We start from the raw sequence: 22040 nt of genomic DNA on the forward strand, positions 1-22040 counted from the left end.
AATATACAGATTATAATTGTCTCATTAACCACTTTATTAGGTTTATCAAGAGCTAAGTGCTTTGTAAACTTTGAAGCAGTATATAAATGGGAATTATTACATATGTTATGCTGGTGTTCTGAGAACTAAACGAGATTCCTCTTCCAGAAAGACTTTGTTGATTCCCCTTGTTCTGAATAAATTTCCTCTTAACAATGACAAAATACTTTTTGTAGCTCTTATTTGTGGATCACAGTTTGCCTTACATTTGATAAAGCATCTTGAATAATGCCTGATTTTGCAGTTATTTAATGTTTGAAATGCTTTATATTTATCATCTCATTTGACACTCATGATAACCCTCAAAGTAGCACCATTACTGTGCCCATTAAATAGATGAAGAAATTGAGGTTGAAAAAGGCTGAAGGACTTGTTCATAAAGAAACCCCCATATGATCACACAGAATGTATTAAAGTGAAATTAGAAACTAAAACTTCTCAAATTCATGTACACAGCACATTGTGTTTCTTAATCATAAGAGGTACTTCTTAAAACTATAGCAGGGTCAATAAATTTTTGTTGACTGTAAAAACTTCTTCTAATGGGGAAAAAAAAGTTCAGGCTAAACAAGACAGTACTTCATGATGATAAACAGATTGTAACTCCAGCTTCTATTCTAAAACAACACATGATTTCTGTACTTTATAAAAGCTTAATTTCTTCTCCCTGGACACATTTTCACATACAAGGACTTTCTACTGTATCTGGGTGAATTCCAAATCAATATTTGGGTCAGTGCTGCTGAATTTCTTACAGTGTCAGTTGCCATGTGATGGTAAGAGAAAAAGCTGAATGATATCAAGATAAAGTGACTTTTTTTTTCTTTTCATGGATTCATACATTTCACAAGTCATAAGATTTTAGTCAGAAGAAATTTTAAGAGTTATTTATGCTCATCCTCCTTTTGCCCCCAACTCATTTTATAGATGAAAAGATTTGTCTCCAAAGTTACACAATTAAAATGTATCATAATCCTAGATGTAGAAGAAATCCCAGGAGACATTTACTACAACATTTTCATTTATAAGGTGAAGAAACTGAGGGAAATTCAGTGAGTTGTGTAAGGTAACAGATAAGAAGGGATATTTAAAATTTGAATCCAGGTATTCTAACTAAAACAATACAGGATTCTAATTCACTGAATTATAATGTGAACAAAAATAATCATTGCTCCATCAAATGGCGTGGGGTGTTGGGGGGGGAAAGGCTATATTTTACCTATTTCATGCATTCCTTCATTTGGCACCTGATTGCACTCCTTTGGACTGCATCAGAATCTCCTAATCCTATGAGACTTGAAACCATCAACTTTGAAACTCCCACCATCTAAATACTCTAGGTCTTTGACCTCCTTCTGAATGGAGAGGTTATAGGGTCGACAATGGTGGGAACTTTCTCTATGCTCTATTTAAGGAGGATACCAAGGGCCACAATATCCTCATTTTCCAGCCAGTTGTGTTATTCTGGACTTCATTTCATCTCCCTGGTATCACCCCCCCCCTCCCCTTTTCAGCTTTTTCTCCAGTTCCTCTCCCTCAATGGGAACAGGAACTGTCTTTTTTCTTTCTTTATAAATCCAGCATTTACACAATGTCTGACATATTTTTGTTGTTGTTATTGAAAATGAGTCATTATTTGACTCTTTATGAACCCATTGGGGTTTTCCTTGGCAAAGAGACTAGAATGATTTGCCATTTTCTTTTGTGGGTCATTTTTCATCCTACAGATCAGGAAACTGAGGCAAACAGGGTTAAATGACTTGCACAGAGTCATATAGCTAGTAAGTGTCTGAAACCAGATTTGAATCCTAGAAGAGAAGTCATCCTGCTAGATCTAGCAATCTATACATTGTACCACCTAGCTGCCCACCTGGCACATAGGAGGTACTTAGAAAATGTTTATTGATTTATTGACCTCTAGGCTTTGTGCACTTAAAGCAAGTATCTCATATCATTATAGTTTTCATAATGTGCTTGAGATGATATCAAATTTTGTAATGGTTTTAATTTTTAAGTGTCTTTATCCATCCCTATTATTTCATATAATATATATTTTCTTCCTCTCCATATTTATCCCTAATGCATATTTATAGTCAGTCTACTGCAGGTTAGAAACACTAACTGTATATGGGATATCTAATATAACTATTTGATATAAACATCTTTCTGATAAACTCTCATTTGGATTTATAGTTACTCCTTCTCTTTTACTTTTTATGTTTAGCAGAACCACAACAAACATGCAAGATATGGTCAAGAAGACCTCCAAAAGAGGTCAGAATAGCTTGACAAATCTTCCTATAAATCAGTAGCTCTGTCTCAGAAAGTCAATAAAGATAATGATCTTCTCTTCTACCGCCCCTCCCATTCTATGCTCTTTTTGTTCAAATATTCAAGAAGGTGCATACTTACACTCAGGAGGCATTTTTTCAGTAAACAACTGGCAATATTCCTTGAGGAGTCCAAAGTTTTCCTGATTAATGCTTTCTTGCAGAGAGACATCTCCAAATCTTCAAAGAGAAGGATAATGAAGGCAATGAGAAAAAACAAACTATGATTCTAAAACTTCCTAAGAAGAGAATCTTTCTTTTTAAAGTATTCTCCAAACAACAGATACTTCAATTCACCCCAACTTTTCATTTTTTTCCAGTTGCTAAATCTCCCTACCCTTCCTTACAACCAGAAAGTAACCTGATCTTCCTCTTAGAAGAAAGAGCACTGAGTGTGAAGCTCTTTATTCCCTTTTCCTCAAAATATCAGGGTATCTTGGATTGCCTTTTATTTTTTCTCTTCTGTGTTGGAAATGGGAAGAATCCCTAGAGTACCTTGTCAAATGTCTGTGTTTTCCATCTCTTAACACAAACACTTGTTCCTGATTGAACTTCCCAAAAAATCTAGACTTTGCTTTTGTCACATCATTCTATTTGGTTAGAGTCTCTGGACATCACAGGAATTCTACCATACCTATGTAGACTCTGTGCGTAGTTAATTTCCCCTAATTTGATCTAGAACTTTGGGCTATGACACTGTTTTTGTCCTTTTGATCCACTGATCTTTTATGAAATACGATTTTGTGCTTTTGATTTAGGAATTTGAAAACCATTAATCAATCAGTTAATTAATTAACTATTAAGGCTTTTCTTTTCTTAAACCTATTTTTCAGGAGGAAAAAAAAAGTTCTACAAGCTTTCAAAAGTCCTTATTATTTCCTTATATCAAGGAGTCATCTTGGACTCTTCTTTCCCCTCTAATAAGTTGCCAATTTTTTTAAAAAAGAAATCATATTTTGGCAGAAACTAGGCATTGATCCATACTTAACACTGTACACCAAGATAAGGTCAAAACGGGTTTATGACCTAGGCATAAAGAATGAAATTATTAATAAATTCGAGGAACACAGGATAGTTTACCTCTCAGACCTGTAGAAGGGGAAGGAATTTATGACCAAAGAAGAACTAGAGATCATTACTGATCACAAAATAGAAAATTTCGACTATACCAAACTGAAAAGTTTTTGTACAAACAAAACTAATGCAGACAAGATTAGAAGGAAAGCAATAAACTGGGAAAATATTTTTACAGTCAAAGGTTCTCATAAAGGCCTCATTTCCAAAATATGTAGAGAATTAACTCTAATTTATAAAAAATCAAGCCATTCTCCAATTGAAAAATGGTCAAAGGATATGAACAGACAATTCTCAGATGAAGAAATTGAAACTATTTCTAGTCATATGAAAAGATGCTCCAAGTCATTATTAATCAGAGAAATGCAAATTAAGACAACTCTAAGAGGCCACTACACACCTGTCAGATTGGCTAAGATGACAGGAAAAAATAATGATGATTGTTGGAGGGGATGTGGGAAAACTGGGGACACTGATGCATTGTTGGTGGAGTTGTGAATGAATCCAACCAATCTGGAGAGTAGTTTGGAATTATGCTCAAAAAGTTATCAAACTGTGCATACCCTTTGATCCAACAGTGTTACTACTGGGCTTATATCCCAAAGAGATCATAAAGAAGGGAAAGGGACCTGTATGTGCACGAATGTTTGTGGCAGCCCTTTTTGTAGTGGCTAGAAACTGGAAACTGAGTGGATGCCCATCAGTTGGAGAATGGCTGAATAAATTGTGTACATGAATATTATGGAATATTATTGTTCTGTAAGAAATGACCAACAGGATGATTTCAGAAAGGTCTGGAGAGACTTACACGAACTGATGCTGAATGAAATGAGCAGATCCAGGAGATCATTACATACTTCAACAACAATACTATATGATGACCAGTTCTGATGGACCTGGCCATCCTCAGCAATGAGATCAACCAAATCATTTCCAATGGAGCAGTAATGAACTGAACCAGCTACGCCCAGAGAAAGAACTCTGGGAGATGACTAAAAACCATTACATTGAATTCCCAATCCCTATATTTATGCCCACCTGCATTTTTGATTTCCTTCACAAGCTAATTGTACAATATTTCAGAGTCTGATTTTTTTTGTACAGCAAAATAATGGTTTGGTCATGTATACTTATTGTTTATCTAATTTATATTTTAATATATTTAACATATACTGGTCATCCTGCCATCTGGGGGAGGGGGGAGGGGGTAAGAGGTGAAAAATTGGAACAAGAGGTTTGGCAATTGTTAATGCTGCTGTAAAGTTACCCATACATATAACCTGTAAATAAAAGGCTATTAAATTAAAAAAAAAGAAAAGAAAAGAAAAGAAATCATATTTTATTGGGGGGGTTGGGAGAAGGAAGAGGGAAGGGTACATTTATAAATGATTTTACAAACTCTATATCTGGTTGTTTCTTTTTTTTTGGGGGGGGGGTAAAGGGCAGGCTGGGTGGTGGTCTCCCTCTTGGGATCAGAACACACTATCTTTATTAGATAATTTAATAATATCACTTTAAAATCTTATCATTCCAAGAAGTTTTTGCTCATCCATGCCCCCAAAATGTAAACTTCTTATGCAAATCACATAAATGTTATGACAGCCAACTTGACAGTTATGTTTTTTAAAAATTAGAATGCCTTCTATCTATAAAAATTGTGCCTATGGCCTACTCTGCTTTAAATGTTCTAGATTTTGGAACAAACTGACTTGGTACAAGGCATTCAGTTGCCAAATGTTGTGAATTTAACTCCCACAATATATCTTACATCTTTCCCATCTTCTCACTCATCCAATTACCAAGCACTTGGCTTCTGATCCTTCTCACCTCTCAACTGGACTAATGCTTTAGTCTTTTAATTGGTCTCCTTGCAATTAGTCTGTCCCCTCTCCAATTCATTCTTCACATGATAACAAATTGACAATTTTAAAGCACAAATCTGATCATGTCATTCCCCCTCTGCTTCATGATTTCCAGTGTCTTCATTTTGCCTCAAGGATAAAAGGGAAATTACTACATTTGGTTTTTAAAGCTCTTTTCAATTGACTCCAGGTTACTTTTTCTGGCTTATTGCAGATTACTTTTCTTCATGAACATTCCAGGCAAATCAGTTTATAAGAATCATTGCATGTTTTCCTCCTTTTTTTAAGGTTATTCTCATTTTAGAAGATATTTCTTCACTTTCATCTTGTAGAATAACTTAAAGGTTATCCTAGAAAAAGCTTATACTGATTTCCTTAGTAGCTAATATTCACCCTTCATAGGTATTTTGTATCTTTTATCTACTGTGTATGTTTTTACAGAAAGATATGGACACATACATATATCTATCATCTATATCTCTACCTCCATCCATTCATATCTGTTCCCCTACCTGTTTCCCGTTCTCCTTTTCCTAATGTCTCCCCTCTCTCATATTCTATATACATGCTATTTTCCCCCAATAAAATATAAACTTGAGGCCTCAGGACATTCTGCTTTTTTGTCTTTGGGATCCCAACATTTTGCACAATTCTTGGCACATGCTTAAAAAATGATTTTTGAATAAATGTATATTACAAGGTATCAATACTTTCATTCTCTATGTGTCAAAGTATCACTTATAAAGTGAGGGTCAGAACTGGATGCCCTTCATTTTCTATAGATGTTCTGGATCATCTCTGTGGTGACCATTTCACTTTCATTACCATAGCCTGAAAGTGCATTAGTTTTCTTGGTTACCATATTACAATATGAATGCATAATGAGTTCCCATGAAGCTAAGAATCCTTAAGTCTTTTTTAAATAAGTTATTTTCAGGTTGCTCACATCCTACACAAGCATAGTTTATTTTGAAAACTAAGCAAGTGTTATATATTTGTTTTTATTAAATTTCATCTTTTCAGTGTGAGACCATCATTTTACTCAGTAGGTACTTTTATAGATTCTGATTCTATCATCTTATATATTTTTTCATTGAAAATTTGATGAACATTGTTATATTTTTATTCAAGACACTGATAAAACTGCCACATAGAATAGGGCACCATGTTATTCCTCTAGAAACATCCTTCCAAGAAGCCATTAATTCATTTATCAGCACTCTCTGGCGTTCACTCAACTACAAATAGACAAACCTAAGTATATTGTTATTCCATTTACTTTTCTCTATTTGGGAGTTATCTTTAATTCTTCCTTCTATCGTTCCCCCCCCAATTCAATCAGTAAATGAATGATTTCAACATTTCCTACAATTTTTGCCTCACATTCCTTCTATTCTCTGTCCATTTACCAATTCATTGTCAAATTTCCTTTCCTAAGGTGATACTTTACATCTTATTGATGGATTAATGATCAAAAACTTGCCAGAAATTTGCCATTTGATGATTTTCTTTTTTATTCATTTTACTTATGGTACCACTCTATATAGTACACAGATGGATTGACATGGAAATGTCTCGTTTTGCTATGATGCCAAAAGGCTACTTTTTTCCACAAAACATCTCATAGGACTTTTCTAATTAAACAAGTTGTTTATATTAGATTTGAAAGAAAGACACTTTTCTGACTCATTTGGGTGATTAAATTTTCTTTAAAATATCTTGCTACTATAATATTATGGTTACTTTCTTCTCCACAGGTGGTTATCTGTAACTGTTTCAAAGATAGCATCAAATATGTACATATTGTATTCAGAAAAAATTGTTTGCCTATTGAGGTACCTTGCCAGTTTAGTAGATAGAGAGCTGACTTGAGAATCAGAAAAACCTGTGATCAAGATACTCATTCCCTGTGTGACTGACAAAATTAGGTAATCTCTTTTCATTTTTTTTTTATCTTTAAATGATATGCTACTATATTATTGATAATATATTGCACCAGCTTTGAGTGGTGGTAGGACCCTGGACTTGAAGAGAGAAGCCATAATTTCAAATTCCAACTCTCCTAACATATTAACTATAATATAGTTAACTATAATTAACTATATATATATATATATATATATATATATATATATATATATCTAGGGCAAATAATTCTTCATTTTTTTGCCTCAGTTTCACTACAATAAGAGCAACTATTTCACAGGGTTGTTGGAAAGTTCACATAAGTTATTTATGAAATATTTTGTGAATCTTAAATCATTATCTAAGTGTTAGCTCCTGTTCTTGTTCTGATTTCATTTAGATATGTCAGAAACATTGTAGATAATGACTGGAAAAAAATATAGGATCATTGAATCTTCAATCTAAGACGTCATCTGATCCAATTCCCTCTTTTAAAGATATGGAAAATGAAACTGAGAGCAGTTAATATTTGCCTAAAATTGTCGTTTTTGCTTTTCCTTTGTTTTTTAAGAGAATCAATGACATCACAACTGATTTCTTGGTTTGCCCATAAATTGGATTTAAGTAAGACAGAGTTGCACAAAGTTGAAAGTCTCATTCTCTCTTCCCTAGTCATTAAAGTCCAGTGGCAGGACAAAAGTCAAGATAACTGGCAATGGCCCAGGATTCATCAGTTGACCCTGGTGACTCCCATGTTTGATAGAGGTCCAAAACTCCTGCTTCAGGTACCTTAATGGCCTTAGAACAAATTGTACACAGTCACCCGTTCTGCTAGGGAAGGTATTCACATTATTGGATTAACTTATTGACTATGGCTACTAAGCAAATTAGTGTCACAGTCAGAACTATAATTCATGTCTTTTTATTTATTTTCATTCTCTTTCCTTCCAAGTAATGGCCCTCCAACTTAGGCTCAGTGTACAAAGTGATAAAACATACACACACACACACACACACACACACACACACATACACACACACACACCCCCCTTTGAATCTAGCAAAGGAGAAGAGATAGGGGCACAGATATAAGGTATAAAATGATTAAATTTAGAGACAAAAGAGGTCTTGGGGAACATCTCATCCAACTCTATCGCTTTACAGATAAAGAATAGAGTCCCAGGGAGAGGAAATGATTTGTCCCAAATCAAAAAGCTGGTATATAGGAGAGTTTGTATTTGAAATAATGCCTTTATTATTTCCAAAGCCAGAGTTGGTACAATACATTACCTATAATCTAATAACATAATTACATTATATCATTACACAGCTGTGCAACTGGGCAGGTTAGATATTGACTTCTACATTTAAGAAGCTCAAGCTAGAACCAAACTCAATATATTGCACCATAAAACAATACTTAATATTGGACATGTCAGAAGTATGAAAAAAATCAGATTTTTTAGAGAAGAGTGTTCTAACTCAGAAACAGAATGGGAGAAAGGAAAAAATAATAAAGTATCTACTTACTATGTGGCTATCACAAGCAAGACTTCTTTAAGGAGGCAGAATTGGAGACCAAAATTTCCACAAAGTAATGATTCCTAGGAACATCCACTAAGCACAACAAATTTTCTTCCCTTGCTTTCCTCAGAAACTTTGCTTTTTCTTACATTTTACTTTCAACTCTGCTACTGTCCACTAAATCCAATGAATTACACTGATCTTTAGACCTTGCCTCTGACTCATATCTCATTTGTTCCACAACAGTTCTGTGTGGTGCTCATTTAGAGTTTACTCTAGATTTCATACTCTGATAACTACTTATGGCTCTACTTCTGATAGATAGCAATTCGTACCCATGTGCAATGCAAAGCAACCATCCCTTCTGCCAGCCTCATGTAATCCTTTCACTGACAATTCTGACTGATTGACATGAAAACCATTGTTATTTAAAAGCAACCATGGAAGGCCTTTTCTCAAACAAAACCAAAGTTAAGATAAAAATCACACAAAAGTGTGGCTGGTAATGCCTCAGCTTCATAGGAAAAACAAACAAACAAACAAACAATAGCTATTACAATAGAATGTCAGTTCTTTTGAAAATAAAGATTATTTTTTCCCTTTGTATTCACTGTGCCAGGAATAATGCCTTACTTCTAGAAGATGCTTAATAAATTCTTGTGGATATGAATTGAATTGACTAGCATGAAAAAATTTGAAAAAAGATGTTTAGGATAAGTAAAAGTCAGCATACATCATTATAGGGATTTTTTTTAACCTTTTCTGTGTCATGGGCCCCTTCTCAGGATTATGCTGTTAATAAAATAAAATTCACAGAATGACAAAGGAAATTGCTAATGTTGAAATACAATTATCAATTTATTTTTAAGTTCATAGACACAGAGGTAAGAATACCTGCCCTAAATGGTGCCTTCTATCCATTTTCATTCTGTCTTGACCATGTTCTACATTCGTGTGTGTGTGTATGTGTGTGTGTGAATCTTGTGTTGAAAACAAAAGTAGAAAAGAAATTGATTCCATGCCATCAATATACAGTTCTGACACTGACCTTACTGATCCCACTGAAATCTCGTGTGTGTGTATGTGTGTGTGTGTGTGTGTGTGTGTGTGTGTGTGTGTTAGACTGATTGTCACTATAAATCTGCCACAAAATCTGCCACTTATTCTTATCACAATTGACTCTTACTGGAATAATCTTTAATACTCTCAACTCTAACTTTTCTTTATAAAGCAATTGTCTGCCTCCCTTTTAAAGTCCTTTTAACTAAAAAATTGTCCTCTACGGATATGAAGGGCAAACACCTTTACTAAAAAGGGTTAGAGCATACTAATCAATGGCTGATGACAAGTAAAAGTTTTGTATGTTTTCTCTATTCTATTTCTGAAAATTAATTCAGTAATGACACTAAGTGCTGTGTCATAGATCTTAAGAAGCATAAAGGAGAAAGAATATGTTGCTAATAAGCCCAGATTTTATTTTGAACACATCAGAGAACTAATTAGGTTTAAGAAAAGCAATCCAAAATTCTAGATCTAAATTCAGCTATTATTGGCCAAACTTCTTATTTATTTTGGCTTTCTGTTAAAAATGTAATAGTTTGCTTATTTAAAAAATATGAACAGAAATTCTTTGTTATATAAACAAATCTAAAGGGTAGTTTGTTGTCTTGTAATCACAGTAAAAATAAACAAACAAAGGTATCTTTGTGGAGTTCAAGAACCACCAAAGAAGATCCTAAAACACACTACTGAGCATGGCTTTGGATACCATGGGAATCAAGGGCAAGATTTGTCATACAATTGGGGTAAGGGTAGGAAAATGAGAAAACCAGATTTGACACTGAAGCAAGCAGAATGTTCATTATTACTAAGTGAAAAGCTGGTGGAAATGACAGATAGTCTACATGTTCAAGATTGACAATTATAGGAGCATTAAGGATTCAAAGCTTAAAATAAGTGCACACTCATACACATGCACACACACACACATCAGGGAACATCCAAGGAACTGGGGGACCACTCTAAAGCTCTTCGAAGAGGTATATTACCATTTGATGCAATTAATATTAAAAACAACAATAGTATTAATAGCTAAAATTTATAATATATGCTTTATCATCTTACTTGATCCTGACAACAATCCTGGAAGGGAAATACTTTTATTAACAACTGTTTGCAGATGAGGAAACAGAGGCAAAAAGAGTGACTTGCCCAGGATCACAAAGCTGGTAACTTTAAACAGCAAGATCTATTAAACAGAATTATAAGGTACAAGGCAGGACTTGATGCTGCTAACCTTCTGTAGATTGGAAAAGCAGACAATGCATCACTTCCCTCTACCCCTTTGATTGAAGGGTGGAGTGATGAACTCTAAAACTTCCATTTAAAGAAGGAATTTAGCTCAAAACATTTCATTTCTGATAGATTCACTACTCTAGGATATTACTGGCTTCTCAACCATATCCTTGAGTCAAGTAATATCCCTTTCCACTAAATCAACTCCTTTTAACTTCTTTTTAATGTATTACCTTTCTGGATTATGTTATAAGCTCTTTGAGAGTAGGAACTCTCATATGTGTGTGTGTGTGTGTGTGTGTGTGTGTGTGTGTGTGTGTATAAATTCTCTCAAATGCTTAGTATAGTGCCTGGTACATAGTAATAGTGATTAATATTAATAAATAATTATTAATTATTGACTTTAGTTTGCACAGTGGTGGAAAATAATTATTTGACTACAGTGAAATAAAACACTTGATTTAGAAAAGATCAAAGAAAATGACCATTTGAGTGCTTATCATCAACACATTATTTACATTTATAGTTCATTCACATTAATCTTATTGAATTAGATTTTTAATTTGCAAAACAAGATGGCTCATTCAAATATATTTCAGTATAGCTACTCATATTTTCTTTGGTTTATCATATATTTGGGTTGAGCCTGGAACTAACTTCCTTAAATCTGATGTTTTCCCCTTGCTTGCCAAATTAGGATTGATAGAAGAAAAAATGTTGAGCCTGATTCCAACCAAGTCCCAGATGTTTGGACATCTGGGACTTTGCAGCACATCACAAAGAATTGGTAGCAGGAATTCCATTGTAAGCTTACCTCTCTGCCAAGGTTTGCTGTTCATTGATTCCAACATTAAAGAGGACTGGGTAGACATGTAATAGCTTCCCTTCTTTAATCTCTGGTGGCAGCAACTCAAACATCCTGGCTGGAAGTTTGACCTCTATTACATAATGTTCGCTGGAGCAAAATAAAGAAAAAACAAAAGGAGTTTCACATCCCGTATATTGTTAAGATTCTATGATAACAGGCAAGAAGCCTTTAGGAGCTCCTTCTTATTGGCTTATTGGAGGAAAAAGCTGATGGTTCTTACAAGTTTTACTCTGTCTGGTGGGCAAACCATTCATAGAAAAGAGGAAAACAAAAATGATCAACGGATAAGAGGATCCTGATTTAGAGATGGAACTGACCTTACAGGTCAATTCTAGTCTCATTCTTTCTTTGTTCCAAGTAGGAAAATGAGGCTTAATGAGGTGAGCTGAACTTCCCCATGTCACAGATGGAAAGAACCAATAACAACTCAACCAAATCAACAAACATATATAAATCAATAGGTACCTACTATGCGGTGGGTACTGTGTTAAACACTGAATAAAGTCAAAAGTTTTGTGTTTTTGAGATTAGTGGAGTAGGAGATTTTCATTAGCTATGAAAATGTAAGGAATTAATCTATATTTAAGGCAACCTATGCTGAAGTAGTCTAAGAATAAGCTAATGCTGAAGTTTTATTATGTGTCTGGGGGCAATAAAAGTCACAATCCTAAAACAAACATGGAATTTCTTTGTCATATCGGTTCCTTTTTTTTTTTTTTTTTTTTCCTTAGTTCCTCTCACTAAAGCATGGACATAAAAATACTGTCCCGTGGAGCTATCTGTATGTGACCAGGGAGCTGTGTCCTATTGTCATTTTGAACAGCTATGAACTCAGTGATGAAGAGCAGTATCAGGATTTCTCTTACAGGTACCATTTATCACAATTGTCATTCTTTTTTTTAACTGGCCGTGGTAACAGAAAGCTGACTATTTGTCTTCCTCTTGGGAAGGAACATGGGAAAACGCCCAGCTGGCATTTATGAATAGTATTGAAATGTTTTCAAAATACTTTAAACACTAGATAATTACATACCATCCCCATTTCACAGGTAGGGAGACTAAGGCTTAAAGAGGCAAAGGGATACATAGATAGTGTCAGAACAAGGACTAAACCCAAGACCTCTACCCACTTAGCGATTTTGCCTCTCATCAATGACTTCATGTATATGTTATGTCCTTCAGATGAAAGCCATTGAGCTATTTGTCTTTGATTTACATGACTGAGTCAGAAACAAAAATGCTAGACATTGTCGAGCCCCTTCCTACACAAAACTTGCTTCAATTTCCCCTAGAAAGTTATTCTGTGAAGAATATAAAGATAACAATTTTTATTTGCACGAATCTCAGCACTTCGTGGGTTGGTACTGACTGGTAGCAATGTGTGAGGAAGACTTATTTCTGGGCTTTCCTCAGTTTTATTAAAAGAAATAGCAATGATTAAAAATAAAAGCTCCACATCATCATTCTGAATGAGATTCAAGGTTTCCCAGTGATCTTTGATTTGGCCTCTAGTTGCCTTTAATTAAGACAGCAATTCAGTTATCTTGCCTACTCAAAGAAATAGACTTTTTTTTTTAATGAAGACAAGTAGGGGATAATAGCTTCCTTTTATGCTGTGACATAGAATCTCATGTTAGTTTTCCCTCATCGAAAGGAAAGGAAATAAGAAGAGGGATTCTGAGGATTATTTCTCTCTTCCTTCTAGTCATAATGTTTCCAGGAACGTAGGTCAACTTTGAACCAGACTTCCTCCAGTGTCTTTACAGAAAGAGAAATTGATGGTCAACACAACAGCAGTGATTGAAATGATTTACAGAGCAATGCTTTTCTCCTCTTTGAGGAGTACTCTACAATACCATCATTTTTCTTAATTATTCCTGATTTTTTTGCCCATCATGCTCTGACCTTCTAGGCTATTTATTTCCAACCCTTCTCGGAAGGCTCACAATCTGGGAGTGAATTGTCTGGAATAATTAAGAAAAATGGAGGTATGTACCCCTGTTGGAGGAAATACATCTTTTTTTTTTTTTTTTCTAAAATGTTGCTGCTTTTAGCTGAATTTAATTTACAGTCATCTCAAGAATTATGACGCCATTAAGTAAACGATTCCTGCAAAAAGTGAAAACCCTTGGAGCTTTAGTTTAGTTCCTAATAAACGGGGGGAACAAAGAGCCACAGTCATGAAATCCTCTAAAATTCAGCATATGTCATAGAAGCATTGACGTATTCAGTACAATAGTAGATCAACAAATATTTACAATTATAGAATTTTGGATTCAAAAGATTGCTCAAGTATCCACAAATGAAAAGAATGCTTATTCTGCACATGAGGTCAGCTACCCTCTGCCAGTGGTATGCTTAAAGTAGGAAGGCAATTAGAAGCATGACTCTCATTCTTAGAGCCATCATTATGTCCTGAAAAACTCCTCATCCTGGAATCTCTATCCTTGGACTTCTTCCACTCAAAGTACTTTTTGCTGCTTTGATCTCTCCTTCTGCTTGGCTGACTCATCCCAGAACTTTTGTTTTAAGTAGCATGCTAAAGTCAGTCATTTCTTTATCCCTGCCCAGAGTGTAATTCTGCTCCTGGGCTTTTATTATGCCCTAATATGAGGTGCCTTTATTTTTTCTTGCCTAGCCCTTTAATTTTTATGTGATCTTTTATATGTTGTCTTCTACTACCCTATTAGAATATAAGCTTCCTAAGGGAAGAGACTGTATTTCTTGCACAGCACCTAGCCCATGAGAAGTGATTGCTGAGTGTTAATCACATTTTCTATTATGGAAATTTGCTTTTTAAACTTTTTTTTTGCATTTGAGTTTTGCTAGATGTTAATTTTAGCCATATAACTAATAGTATTTCACAACAGAGTGGTAGAAGCCCCAAAATGGGAGGGATGGAGCTTTTAAACTTCCATTTACATCTATTAGAGAGGTAGTAGCATGGGATAATTTATATAGAATTGAGCATGAAGTCTAGAACATACGGATTCAGATTCTTCTTGAGATGCTTATTGATGTGGCCCCTTACTTGACATCAATTTTCCCATCTATAAAATGATTAGGACTGGACTTGATGAAAGGTCCTTTCCAGAATTAAATCTTATGATACCATCAGCTTTTCTGAAAGAAAATAATCCTAGGGGTCCAGTAGGACTTAATGCTTAGGAAATAGTCACTACTTACCGCCTTCCCGTTATAACTGGCAAGAAATCATTGGATTTGGCTTCTGTTATTTTAAATGCTACTTTCCCCAAATCTGAAATGCCAACAGCCATGTCCTCCAGCATTCCAATTTCTTCACCTGCACAGGGAAAAGGCTTCTCATTACAAAGAAGTCATTTGACAAAAATGTCACCGGGGATTATCTGCCCATAGTGGAATTGGCTCCAGGCACTTGAGTGAATAACACTGAGTACCGTGATTCCATTTGAAAAGCTTTCCCTTGGACCTGATAGCTTTCAGGGCTGAAACAAGTATGGTTTTGTCAGACTCCAACAGTTAAAGTCCTCTTAGAGGGAAGGAAAGTGGCACATATTTACTTAGAAGCTGGAGGGAATTTTAACTAGGTTGTAAAAGAAAATGCCTCTTTGATGTTGGTAAGGCTGATATTTAATTTCCATCAATGACAATTCTGGCTAGATTAAAAACTACTGGTGCTGGAACCAAGCTGTCTTTTTGACCCCCACTGCCCTGATTGGTCAAGGAAAAAGACATGTGTGCCCTAATTAGCACATCTGAATGGATGGCAGTTGAGACAATTAAGTATTGAAAGTAAATGGCAATATAACCCTCCTATATTTAAAAATGACAAATTCAGGATTTCATATTATAATCCACTCTCATTATACTTTCAAAACAAACTAGAAAAATGAAGTCATCTGAGTTATGAAAGGTTTTATTGTAGCACAGACCTAGATGGGCAAAAACTACAGTAAATGCCGTGTGTTGTTCAGCTAAAGAATAAATTCCTAGTGTTTCATGTTGATCTTAAAAATCTTCTTGGGTAAACACTCATGTATCTAGTGATATGTTCATAAAGTTTACCAAAGGGAATAATACTTACTGTACGTGCTCAGTAGTCCCTCAAACTGTACAACCAAGCCCACCATGTGAAGCTGCTGGAGGAAATCAGGATCATTCAAACTTGAGTGTAATTTCATTACAAATCCACAGACCAATCCTGCAAGCTAAAAAAAAGGATGAGATAAATATACTTAAACGGAACTGTTTACTTAATTTTTAAATATTTCAAGATAATTAGGTCTTCATAGGTCTGAGTAGAAATAATTATAATATTCATATTAGTTAATGCAATTATTTAATTGGGATTTATACTACAATTTAAATAATTATACATGTACATCTATCTATACATACATATATATGCACATATATATCCACATACATAAATACACATATATTATATATATTTGCATATATGTGTACACACATGTACATGAATATTTATTAAAGGCAATCTTTGGGACAAGGAAGGAACCCATTAGGAGAGCATTTCTATAATGTCAGAACCACTAAAGACATCGCGATTATTTGCCTTTTTACTCCATTTTTCTAAGAACTGGCCAACTAGAGGTATGATAAGAGGAATTCTCAATTGTCTTTTGCCCACCACTGAATAGTAGAGTGCGCCCTGTATCCAGTATCAGAGCACTTAGATGTGAATCTGACTCAGTTTTTTTCTTTGCCTATGTTCTTGAGTATATTAATTACTCCACATATCTGGACATCAGTATTCTCATCTGGACTGCAAGGGGGCTTGACTACATGAATGATATGACAAGTACCTTCTAGCTTAGGATTTATGATCCTCTGGTCCTTTCTGGTCCAATGTTAAAACCATTGGGTAAAAGATAAAGTGAAGGAGGGTGGATTAATCAAGGGCTTTTTAAAATTTCAATGACTTCTCTCTTCCTCAAGAACTTAGAATCTAGTTTAAGATTATAAGAAAGTATGGGGAAGTGTAAAGGAAGGGAATTTTTTTCCCCCTCTTCTATTACTAATGGAGCTTAAATCCAGCGAGATCTAACTTCAGTAATGAATTTTCACAGGCTGACAGGTCGCCATAATTGAGCAACCTCTTGGGTGCATATTCATAGATGCACATACTTATAAATATAAAGAGTAGCAGTGTTTCATAGAGAATAGAGCCTGGGGGCCTGGGATCCTGAATTCAAATCCTGGCTCTGACGAATACTATTTATATCATCATGGATCTATCATTTAACTCTCCCTTGGGCAAATCTCAAAATCTTTTAAGTTACAGATCAGTTGCCAGTTTGTATCCATGCATGAAATTTCTACACTAAGAGTTCCCTGGAAAAATGACAACAAAAATGCACAAAAATAACCTTAATTAATTAATATGGAATCTTTTGGTTTTGTCATATAAATTAAGCTGGTGCAATAAATGAGTGGTATTCAATATTTTATTTTTTATGGTTTTTTATGTTATTTTATGTTATAATGTGAGGAGGCTTCTGCCTTTTATAGAAATAGAGCTCTCTCATTTGGAAAGAGAAGAGATTTCCCACATTTCTCCTGTCCAGCTTGTGTGCACACAATAATGCAATTCCCATCAACAAATCTGCAATTTAGTCATCTGAGGGTTAAATTAAAAAAAAAAAAAAAGGAGTTTCTGTCTGATGTGAATTGCAGATACCCTTTCTGAGGATTGCTCTGTTTGCAATGGACTGGAAAGAAACAAAGATGTAGTTTCTTCTTTCTGGGTCAGAGATTGTGTGTGTGTGTGTGTGTGTGTGTGTGTGTGTGTGTGTGTGATGGATTTCTTCGGCAGGTTGAATCCAATGGACAACTTAGACGAATTTTATTTTTATAGCTAAAAGAAATGCTGCATTTTATTAGTTTTAAATTTTAATTAATTTATTTTTAATTCCACTTTATTTGCCTCTTTCTCCCATATCCCCCCACCTATTGAAAAAATAAGAAACATGATATCTATTTTATGTATGTAAAGTCTTACAAAATAAACTTCTGCATTAGTCATGTTTCAAAGGAAAAAAAATACAGTCTGAGTCCTTTTTCTGTCTATAGGTGGATAGCATTTTTCATGATGAGTCTTTTGGAGTCATGGTAAATTCTTGTACTAATCAATTACTCAGTATTTCATAGTTTATAGTTTTTACAAAATTACTATTACTCTGTTGATAGTTCTCCTGGTTCTGTTCACCTTATTTTTCAAAAACTTTGCAGGTTTTTCTGAAATCTTCCCCTTCATTATTTCTTATAACATGAGAGTAGTATTAGATAACATTCATATACTCAACTTATTCAACCATTCCTTAAGTGAAGGGCATTCCCCTTAATGTCCAATTCTTTACCACCACAAAAAGTGGCTGAAAACATTTTTGTACATAAAGGTCCTTTTCCTTGTATTTCAAGAAACAGCTGAAGTAATGGTATATATCTAAGTCAAAGGATATGTAGTTTTATAGTCCTTTGGGCTTAGTTCAAAATTGTTCCAGAATGGCTGGACAAATTCAGCTTCACAAATGGTGCATTATTGTACCTATTTCCCCACATCTCCTTTAGCATTTGTCATTTTCTATGTCACCTTAGCCAATCTAATGGATGTAAAGTAATGGCTCAGAGTTATCTAATTTGCATTAATCTAATTATTGGTGATTTAGAGCTTTTTTATATATAAGTATTGATAGCTTAGATTTCTTCTTCTGAAAACTGCCTGTTCAAATCTTTTGATTATTTATCAAAGGGGAAATGGTTTTTACTTTTATAAGTTTTATGTTTGTCTCAATTTCTTTTATATATGAGAAATGAGTAATTTACTAGAAAAACTTGCTGTAAGATTTGCTCTCTGGTTTTTTCCTTCTAATTTTGGTTGCATTGGATTTCTTTGTGCAAAAAACTTTTCAATTTTTTGTAATCAAAATGATCTATTTTACTCCCTATGAGCCTCTTTATGACATCTTTGGTCAGGAACTCTTCATTCATAGATGTAACAGGCATTTTTTTTTTCTCTGATCTCCTAATTTGCATTTATCACTCTGTATGTCTAAATTATGTACCTATTTTGAGTTCCTTTTGTTATACAAAGCTAGGTATTGGTCTATGTCTAATTTCTGTTGAACTGCTTTCCACTTCTCCCAACAATTTTTCTTTAGAATTTCTTGCTCCAATAGCTAAGATCTTTGTGTTTATCAAACATGAGCTCATTTTCTTCCATATATTGTATATCTTACCTATGCCAATGCTCAATCACTCTATTTCTCACCCAGTACCTAACTGTTCTGAGAATTGTTAAACTATAGTACAGTTTGAGATCTGCTATGCTTCCTTTAGATTTTTAAAAATTGCTTCCTTTCATATTCTTGACCTTTTATTTCTCCCAATGAATTTTTTCCTACCTCTTGGTGATTTGATAATTGTATTGAACATGTAAATTAATTTTGCTAGTATTGTCATTTTTGTTATATTGATTCAATCTACTTGTGAACAATTTAGAATTTCTCCAATTGTTTATATTTTTTTATTTGTGTGATTGTTTTATCATTGTGTTCATATAGTTCCTATAAGTCTTCAAAGGTAGACTTTTATATTTTATATTGCCTCCAGTTATTTAAATTGGAATTTATCTTTTCCTGATAGATTTTGTTGTTTAATTCATCAAAATGTTAATGATTTATGTAGATTTCTTTTAGATATTGCTACTTTGCTTAGGTTGGAAATTGTTTCAATAAGAGTCCTAGAAATAAACTATCATATCATCTGGAAAGAGTGATAGTTTTATTTTCTCTTTGCCTAATTTTATTCCTTCAATTTCTTTTTTTGCCTATAATTGCTATAATAGCATTTTGAGTACCATGGTGATAAGGGAAATCTTTGCTTTACCTGTCACTCGTTGAAAAGGTTTCTAGTTTCCAGCTTATTCAAATTACACATAATGCTTGCTCTTGGTTTTAGAAAATACTATTTAATATTTTAAGAAATACTTCATTTCTTCCTATCCTTTCTATTGCTTCTATTAGAAAAGGGCATTATATATATTGTCAAAAGCTTTCTGCATTTATTAATATAATCATACGATGTTTACTATTTTTCTGACTTAGCTGGTCAATTATACTTATAGTTTTCCTAACACTAAACTCTCTCTGCCTTCATAGCAAAAATCCAGTCTAGTCATAGTTCATGATCTTTGTGATAAATTTCTATGATCTTCTTGTTAGTATTTTATTTAAAATTTGTACACCAATCTTCATTAAGGATAATGGCTATCTGTTTTTGCTATCTGTGGTTTAGATATCAAACTGATATCTGTATCATTAAAAATTCAATTCTTTTTTATCTCTTTTTTACTGATATAAATATTTAGATACACATTTTCCCCAATATTGCTTTGACTACATTTCACTATATCTATATCTATGTAACACACGTGGGTACATGTGTATATGTATGTGCTTATGTACCTATGTCTGTATGTTCTTTCTTCCATGAACCTGTTTCAATGAAATTGAAGTTTAAGTGCTACCTACTCCTCTTCTATTTCACCTTCCACTATAAACTCTTCCTTTTGTGCCTCTTTTCTGTGAGTTAATTTTTTCCCATTCTTTATTTCCATTCCTTCCTCTTAGTCATCAATTCTTTGAGATTATCTCAGTATAATAGACTTAAACCCATGCCCTCAATCTAAATAAACTACTTCTAACTGACCTAATGATAAAAAAAGGTTCTTAGTGGTTACAGGTATTATCTTCCCATAAAGAAATGGAAACAGTTTAACCTTGCTAAGTCCCTTATTATCTCTCATTCATCATTACCTTTTCATGTCTCCCTTGGGTCTTGGGTTTGAATGTTAAGTTTTCTATCCAAACCTTGTTTTTTCATCTGGAAAGCTTGGAAGAAGTTTCATATTTCACTAAATAGTTGTTTTTCTTTCTGTTGGATTGCACTGTTTTCCTAGTTAGGTTATATTATATTCCAAATTCTGTACATCGTAATGTTAACTTGTGTGCTACTATGACTCCACAGCATTTGCTTTATTTCCTTCTGGCTTCTTGAGTATTTTCTCTTTAGTTGAGAGCTCTGGATTTTTGGCTAAAATATTCCTGAGAGCTCCTGAGAGTTCCAAGATATCTATTATTTACATACATATACATATATAAAATGCACATATGTAAATGTATATAATGTGTGTGTGTTCATGTATGTGTGATAGAAACTTCTTGAAATATAATAACTAATCACTTTTTTGATTATGACTCTCATGAAGCCTGATAATTATTAAATGATCTGTCTTCAATCTCTTTTTTCCAAGTCAAATGTTTGACCTATAAGATATTTCACATTTCCAATTTTTTCCAGTGTTTTGACTATTTTATCGGTGTGCTTTTTCATGACTCTCATGGAATCATTAACTTTTTTCATTCTAACTTTTAAGGAGCTTTTTCTTCTTTAATAATTGCTGCTATTTGACCAATTTAGATTTTTAAGATGTTATTTTCTTCAATTTTTTGCCTCTTAATTAAGCTGATTTTCTTTTAATAATTTTCTCATAGCTATACTTTGCCCCTATGTTTTCTTCTACCACTTTCATTTAATCTTAATTTTTTTTCCTTTTTAAAAAAATTTTCTGTCTCTCTCTATATATATATACCACTGTTTCTCTCCAGCTCTTCTAGGTTGGGATGGTGTACAATCTGCATTTTTCTTTGAGATTTTGCTCATAGATATTTTCAACTCATTGTCTTTTTCCGAGTTTGTGTCTTGAACTTTCTTACCACAAAAGATGAATTTTATGATCAGAGTCACTGGTGGTTATTATTATTCACTCATTTCCCCAGTCCATTTCTGGACTTTGAACTATATAGTTACCTGATTACAACAAATAGTTGGGCTCTGCTCACCTCTGCAAATGAGAGGATTTCTGATCTAAACTTATGTCCTCTTGCTACTTTTATGTTTCAGAGGGGTCTGTGAGTTTCTGGTACTTCCAACATGGGGTGATGTGGGGAGGTCTGATTACTGCCCTCATCTGTAATCTGGTTTTTACATACTTAGGGCCCTTGTTCCCTACCTTCCCTGCCCGCTGTTCTCCATCTTGATTATGGAAATGGGTATTTCTGACCACTGTTCCAGAATCCA

At 34.0% G+C, this 22040-nt stretch overlaps 1 protein-coding gene across 3 annotated transcripts in view; it reads right to left on the reverse strand.

The window, feature by feature from the left end:
* Positions 1-22040, reverse strand: part of INPP4B (inositol polyphosphate-4-phosphatase type II B) — a 767278-nt gene that overhangs the window by 90683 nt on the left and 654555 nt on the right. For all 3 annotated transcript variants that reach the window (XM_031943193.1, XM_031943195.1, XM_031943194.1), the window contains 4 exons: positions 15964-16087; positions 15084-15201; positions 11844-11984; positions 2452-2549 (listed from right to left, as the gene is read on the reverse strand). In XM_031943193.1, coding sequence (XP_031799053.1) covers positions 2452-2549; positions 11844-11984; positions 15084-15201; positions 15964-16087 — 481 coding nt within the window. The remainder of the gene's footprint in view (positions 1-2451; positions 2550-11843; positions 11985-15083; positions 15202-15963; positions 16088-22040) is intronic.

This window comes from Sarcophilus harrisii, chromosome 6 (genome assembly GCF_902635505.1).
Source record: "Sarcophilus harrisii chromosome 6, mSarHar1.11, whole genome shotgun sequence".
NCBI classification, from domain to species: Eukaryota; Metazoa; Chordata; class Mammalia; order Dasyuromorphia; family Dasyuridae; genus Sarcophilus; species Sarcophilus harrisii.